At 45.7% G+C, this 7,544-nt stretch overlaps 1 protein-coding gene across 2 annotated transcripts in view; it reads right to left on the bottom strand.

Annotated features, from left to right (window-relative positions):
• Positions 1–3,366: 3,366 nt before the first annotated feature.
• BIN2 (bridging integrator 2) overlaps positions 3,367–7,544 on the bottom strand; it is a 33,380-nt gene continuing 29,202 nt past the window's right edge. For both annotated transcript variants that reach the window (XM_077870004.1, XM_077870005.1), the window contains exons 11-13: positions 7,070–7,150; positions 5,464–5,538; positions 3,367–4,325 (exon numbers count right to left, since the gene is read on the bottom strand). In XM_077870004.1, the coding sequence (XP_077726130.1) occupies positions 4,296–4,325; positions 5,464–5,538; positions 7,070–7,150 (186 nt within the window). In that variant the 3' untranslated portion in view covers positions 3,367–4,295. The remainder of the gene's footprint in view (positions 4,326–5,463; positions 5,539–7,069; positions 7,151–7,544) is intronic.

Here is a 7,544-nt window from a genome sequence, read left to right as displayed (position 1 = left end):
TTGGAAATCAGTATCTTATAGACTGATTGTGCATGTTCATTGGGGAACAGAGGCTCACAGTCTGAGAGAATAGAGGAATGGTGTGAGAGCAAGAGTGAAAACGTAAATAAAATAAGCAAGGGTGGTTGCTTTCATTCCTAAAGATATTATTTGGTTGGTAGAAACCAGAGGAAAAGAAGAGTGAGCTGATGAAATTCATTTTATTCAAATATATTTTTTAAAAGAGTTTATTTATTTGAGAGAGGGAGAGAGAGAACATGAGGGGCGGGGAGCGGGGCAGAGGGGGAAGCTGACTCCCCACTGAGCAGGGAACCAAGGACAACAGGGAGCTTGATCCCAGGACCCTGAGATCCTGACCTGAGCCAAAGGCAGATGCTTAACCAAGTTCCACCCAGGAACCCCTATTTAAATATATTTTTCAAGACACAGCAGTTATCAGTGAGAAACAAAAAAGCCCATGTGTGGGAAAAGTACCAAGCCAGCCAAGAAAGGCAAAGAAAGTAACACGTAGGCAAGAGGTATAGGAAAGTTAAGAAATAGGTCAGCCTGGCCTGCTCCCACATAAAAGACTATCCAAGAGAAAAGGAGGTTCAAATCCTTAGGGTTAGATTCCAAAGGTGGATAATTGCTTGCATGTACTGAGAAGCTCATCATGAATCACAGGAAAGGTTGAGATTTCTTGTTATCTGGCTAATCTCCCCCATTGCATATTCCGTTATGTACTGAAGATTGTCTTGACCAGACCGCAGACTCTGGAGGCCATCCAGCCCAGGCACTCTACTGAAATGCCATGTTGCCTTCACAATTTGATAATCACTCACAAGTGATTTGAGTGATTCCTCTTTATTTTTTTTTTTTAAGATTTATTTATTCATTATAGACAGAGAGAGGTAGAGACACAGGCAGAGGGAGAAGCAGGCTCCATGCAGGGAGCCCGATGTGGGACTCGATCCCAGGTCTCCAGGATCACGCCCCGGGCCAAAGGCAGGCGCCAAACTGCTGAGCCACCCAGGGATCCCCGTGATTCCTCTTTAAATGTAACCTTTAAGGGACCCCTGGGTGGCTCAGCAGTTTGGCGCCTGCCTTTGGCTCAGGACATGACCCCAGGGTCCTGAGATCGAGTCCTGCATCAGGTTCCCCACAGGGAGCCTGCTTCTCCCTCTGCCTGTGTCTCTGCCTCTCTGTGTGTCTCTCATGAATAAATAAAATCTTAAAAAAAATTAACCTTAAAATGTTTGTTGATACATGATTTTACCCCTGTATGTACATACCATTCATTTAAAAAGTGTAAACATGTAAAAAACAAGATCCAATGTGTATTTGCTCAGCACCTAATTTAGCATAAAATCGCAATGCCGTAATCTGAGTGTGTTCTGTTCTTTGGTGTATCCTATATATCCTGGCTGTGTCACGTTTCCAGTGTTCTCTAGATATCTCACCAGCCTGTCAGTTTTGTCCTTCGAATTGCTGGAAGGCAGGGCCTGGGTGACGTTCTTGCAATTAATTTTATATAGAGATGCGTACAGATGATGAGTGGAGCCTTACCCACGGTGAACTAGTGGTGTGAACTAGTGGTGTTCTCCAAGGATTGAATGCTAAACTTCAGAAACTTTTATCAACAGACCTCAGGGGCCTCAGGGCAGGGAAGAAGAGATACTCATCTCTGCCCAATTTATCGGCTTCTAGCCCTTTCTTGTGTTGCTGCCAGGATGGCAGTTTTGTAAATCCTAGCCTTTCCCCGGGACAATTTTACCATTTTGTAAATCAGGGTAAACAACTTGGTACCTAGCCAGGACTATCTACCCTAAATAAGCAAAATTATGTGCCCAACATACTGGCTCCTTCCCCTGCCTTCCTGGAAGGTCCTGGAGGGCCATATGCAAATGAAGCGTCAATCTCACAATTTAGTAAATATCTCCACTTTTTTTTTTTTAAGATTTTATTTATTTATTCATGAGAGACACACGGAGAGAGAAGCAGAGACACAGGCAGAGGGAGAAGCAGGCTCCACGCAGGGAGCCTGATGTGGGACTCGATCCAGGGTCTCTAGGCTCATGCCCTGGGCCGAAGGCACTAAACTGCTGAGCCCCCCGGGCTGCCCAATATTTCCACGTCTGTGGTGCCTCTGTTGTAGCAATTATGTCCCATGCTTGTCTCCCCCCATCAGACTGTAAGTCCCTAGAAGACCTTGCTGGCACACTCATTTCCTAGGAGGGAAAGCCCTGGAGAGAAAAGGCTTGAATTGGATTTTGCTGGATGAACAAACGTGGGAGGGGCGATTCTAAGAAGGTCATGGAAGGCCTTGGACATCTAGGGGCCTGTACTCCTAGCATTTCCCCCACCCCACCAATACCCCTGGACTATCACTCCTGGCCATGATTCTGAGTGCCACGGGAATGGGATGCCTCATGGGAGAGGTATGAAAATATGGGCAGTAGGGCTTTTATGGGGGGCATGCCTATTTCTCTGTTTCAGCCATAGAAATCTTTTGAAGGCTTTAAAATAAGATTAGATTTTAGGAGAATAACTCCTGCATACAAACATTTATTTCCAGCTCCCTAACAGACACATCTACTGGAAAGTCCTGCAAGTTCTCAAGCTCCCTATATCCAATATTTGTACGGGACACCCAAAAAACTCTGTAGAAAGTGTATCATTTGATCAATTTTGACACAGGTATGTACTCATTAAACAATCACCATAACATTACAGAATATTTCCATCTCTCTACAAGTTTCCTTGTGTTTCTTTGTAATCCGCCTTCCTCACCACCACACCCTCCCAGCACCACCACTGGTCGGTCATCGTAGAAACACTACGCGCCTCTCCATAAACCGAGCCAGCCACATCCTCCAGGGAATCTGGATCTGGAAAGGACACAGAAGCAGAAGGTGGTGGAAGCTGAGTCTTGCTTAGAGGCCAGTCCACACGTTCCTGCGACAGCCATCCGTGGGCTGGTTCCTGTCCTTTCCTGTTCTTTCGGTTCGATGAGCTGCCTCATGTCCTTCCAACATATTCTTTATTGCTTAATCATGGCAGTTTGTTGTTTGCAACCCAAGAACCCACTCGCATGATGCCCTTCCTCCTGTTACCATCTTGAGAATGGCACCACCAAAGCCTACTCTCTCCAGCCTCACCCAGAGCGCTTCCTTGCAACTTCAGTCAGGGCTCCGCTTCTAACCCATGGACTAACTCCTGCCCTTCTGCTCCCTGCTTGATAGTCGGTCTCCATAAAGTTCTTTTTTCCTCATCGTTACTTCTCTAGTACCTAGTTTGGTGCTCAGTGTTCAGTAGGTACTAATAAACGCTTGCTGAATGCTCAAGTGTGACGTCGTCCATAACCCCAGAAACAAAAGCAAAGATGGATGAGCATTTGCATGTGTGTGTTTATTGGGGTGGCAGGACTTCAAAGCAAGTTTTTAATGTTTTCACAGAAATAAATGATGGATTCTAAATTCCACGCCATTTCCATCATATTATTATACTTTGTACCCTTTCCCTTCACATGGAATTCCATGTCTCCTTCCATCCTGCTCAGATACTTATTCACACCACACAGCAGATTGTAAACACTAGCTACAGCTCTAAAATGTAACCCCTCACCGGGGGAATTTGCTTATTAGCTGAAAGTGGGGGCAGGGGTCAGGCAGGAAAGCACCTCGGTGGAGGAAAGGAGCCTGTGGCCCCTGGCATCATTCCCACGGGGGCTGGGTGTCACGGATGGGACTAAAGCTTTCTGAACGTGGGGTAGAATCAGTAACATCCTAAGTGGAGAACAGGGTTCTGGGCTGAAACAACTCGCTGTGTCTAAAAAAACCCCAAAAAACAAAAAAACCACCCCATCCATACACAGTCAGAATAACACTTTATTTAACAACCTGAAAATCTTCTTTTGGCTCTAAGTGACTGGTAAGTCAACGATTTGTTCACTGTCCCCTGAGTACGAGTGGTAGGTAATGTGTCTCTATGTGGATGTGTCTCTATCTACAGATGCTTATGCTTTTTACAGTCATTTTCGGCCCGCTTTACTTAATAATATATAAAGTCTTCTTATTCTAACAGTGCTATAAAGCCTGAATTAAATATTCCCGGAATCTAATAGTTTCTTCTTCCAAGCCTGCCACCCTCCCTCCCCCAAGTCGGCTCCTCAGCCTCCATTAATGCTAGATCTTTAGAGACCACCAGCATTCATATGGCTGGAGAATCTAAAACTGAATGCTAGATCTTAAGTCCCTCCGACCTATATACCCTCCAGCTGAGGGGCTTCTCTGGGGAGGGGTCTTGGCAGTTCCTCTTCAGAGGTAGTCAGTTTGAACTGCAGATACCTGGAAAGTAAAAGTGACTGGGTTAGATGCTGACCTGCCCTCCCACCAACCACTGGGGGAATGGGCTCATTTTGCTCCTGTGGAATTATATGTCTTTATTTTTATTTATCTATTTGAGAGAGAAAGAGAGAAAGCAGGAGCGGGGGGATGGGCAGAGGGAGAAGCAGGCTCCCCACTGACCAGGGAGCTGGAGTAGGACCCTGGGATCATGACCTGAGCTGAGGGCAGACAGCCAGGTGGCCCTCGAAGGATATTTCTTGTGAGGCACTGGCCGCTATTGAGAGGGGCAGCAAGAAACTGGTTGTTGGAATTACTGTCAAGACTTGTTGCGGACGTTGTTCATGGATGGTTCACCATCTCTTTAGGAGGATTCACAGGAGCAACTTCTTTTTCATCTTAGTAGCAGAAATTGTTGCCCTCTTAAGGAATGGGATTATGAATTGGGTGAACTGACCAGGTTTGTCTTTTCCTGGATGTCAGGAAGCATGGAACCAACTTTGTGATCCATCCTCAGTAATTTTATTTTATAGAACGCGTTTTTGTATTCACCTAATTCAGGGCTCTGTTCTATGTCACTGTTACTAATGTATTTCTGAGTATATTTTGTGTGTGTATTTACCTTTCTGTGCATCTTTTATATATCTTAACGCCAGTGGTTTTTTTTTTAAGAGAGAGAGAGTGCATGCAAGGAGGGGAAGGGAGGGGCACAGGGAGAGAGAGAGAGGATCTTAAGCACGCTTCATGCCCAGGGAGGAGCCCGACATGGGGCTGGATGTCATGACTCTGAGACCATGACCTGAGCCGAAATCAAGAGTCCAATGCTTAGCCAACTGAGCCATTCAGGCACCCCACTTAACTCCTTTTTGAAGTAAGTTCGGATGAAAATATTTAGGAGGTAAGGCTATGGTGAGAGGTCAAGAGGTTCAAGGTCAAGAGGTCAAGGTTCAAGGAAATGGGGACAGAGACCACGAAGTCCCAGATTACTCTTGGTTCCCCTGGTTCCCACCTGCTTGACTTTGCCCTGAGGATGTTGCTCACTGCCGGGTTCCCCTTGTAGCCCATGCAGCCACACCTCTGTCCACCCGCATTGCCCAGTGTTACCACTCATCCCATTCTCTGTGTTATCTGGCCTCCTTACCTCTTCCTGAGGCTCGCTTGCCGTGACATTGCTGTCTTCTGGAACTGCAGAGACATGAAGCTGAAGATCTTGGCTCTACAAAAAGAAGAGTTCTCCCAGTGAGACTCAACCTCCCAGTCTCTCGGCTTAGAAGGGTCTTCTGTGCCTTACACTTTACGAGGGTCACAGACAACGCAAAGGGCAAACATACGGTGCTGGTTTACTATGGCCTGAGAGTATCAGGGAAGGCTTTCCCGTCATCCTCTGTCACACATCAAGAGACCAAGATTCAAAGGGTCAAATAACCTGCTGGGACAGGAAACCAGGTCTTTGGACTCCCATTGTTTCCATGATCAGATACTGTATGATCTGTGTGACATGCATCTGTATATAAATCTATGTGGGAGTCCGTGAAGGTATAAATATAGGTGTTAAAACCACTCACTACCTACCACTTTTAGACTAACCCTCCTCTAGAACGCACTACAGCTCTCACACTGGGATGGTCCTAAGCTATAACGGTTAGGAAAGGCAGATGGTATGATGGTTTCTTGGGGAAAAATTCTGGGTCCTGAGATGGGAACCCAAGATGTGGAAAGCCCTGTCTAGGAACTGTTAAGCCATGGGAAGCCTCTGGTACTCTAAGGCTTAGAATGAATTTATTTTTTAATTGAAATTTAATGCACACACTATAAAATTCACTCTCTCAAGAACCAGAACCAACTGCTAACAGTAGGAAACAGCCATCTGAAATTCTGTTTCTCCTTTAAGTTCCTCCTTATTCCTTCTTCCAGTTCTAGGCTATGAACGGCCCCCAAAGGTAATACCGCCTCCCACAAAGTTACAATCCTTTCAGAGAACCTCCATTATCTCTCAGGTGGTTCAAATGCTGAGCAAGTACAGATTTTCTCAGTTTTCTTTTTATTTACTGGTTTTTATATGTGATAATGTCCATAATTCTGCTTGGGGGGAAACTATGACTTATAACGCATCTGTGAGGGAAGTGAACAGATCTTGCAGGACATAATAGGGTCTCAAAAGATTGATGACATTGAGAGGCTAGGATCGAAGATGCTCTAGCTGCTTAATTCCATAGGAAAAATACGTCTCCTTTAGCTGATGACCAAGCAATTCCAAAGGAGAGGCTGGGGCTAAGGAAACACTGTAAATCTCAAAAATAATGAGGTGGCTTCAGGGGGGAGGAGGTTGCGTCCTGTATCTCTTTCCCAAGGAGGACAGTGTTACTAGCCTGTTCCTCAAAAATAGACAATATCTTGGCCCCTAGAATCTCCCCTTCAGTAAGATTATACCCAAGAGGCAAACAGGTTTTATCCACCAGAGCCAGACGAAAGGCCACTCTTTGGCTGACCCTATACTAAAATCATATAAAGTATTACAAAGTCAAATTTAAGTTAATTTTGAATTTTCCATACTGTTGAATTGTGCTTTTTAGTGCAGAAAAGTGAAAAGTGGCTACCCTGTTTACCCACACCCCCTGCATATTTCTCCCAGCTGGGAGAGCTTCCTCATCCCAGAAGCTGACAGAGGGAAGATGCTTTATGTCTGGCTCTGTACCTCATGTGACTCAAGATTGACAGGGTACTAGTGTTGACTTAGATGTCAGTACCTCAGGGGAGTCCACGGAGATGAGCTTATTGTTCTCTTCCTTGTCCTCGATCTTCTTTGTTGTGTCAGACTCTGAAAAATCCTGTGGACCAAAGTGGACAATGTAGGAGAGAGCACCACACCTTCACACCCTGAATGCCACCCTGGGCCCTTTGTCTGTGTTGGCTGTGGTACCCCGGTACCCGCATGGTACCCATGTCCAGGTAACAGGAGGCTCTCGAGGCAGCCTGGTCAGCCTTTGGTGAGGCATCGGCGGTCACAGGGTGCTGTGAACTGAGGGGCATCAGAAGTCTCAGACTCCCAGATATCTACATGGCTCATGCCCCGGGCTCCTTCACTGCCCAAATAACCCCTCTGACCACTCTGTTTAAAACTACAATTTTGCCTTCACTCCCTGTACCTTCCCCTATTTAATTTTTTCTCTTCTCTTCCCCTACTTATCTTTTATCTCTTATAATTTATCTCTTATCATCACT

This window comes from Canis aureus, chromosome 25 (genome assembly GCF_053574225.1).
Source record: "Canis aureus isolate CA01 chromosome 25, VMU_Caureus_v.1.0, whole genome shotgun sequence".
NCBI lineage: Eukaryota > Metazoa > Chordata > Mammalia > Carnivora > Canidae > Canis > Canis aureus.
The sequence above is the reverse complement of the archived record's forward strand: the minus strand, read 5'-3'. Positions and strand labels throughout refer to the sequence as shown.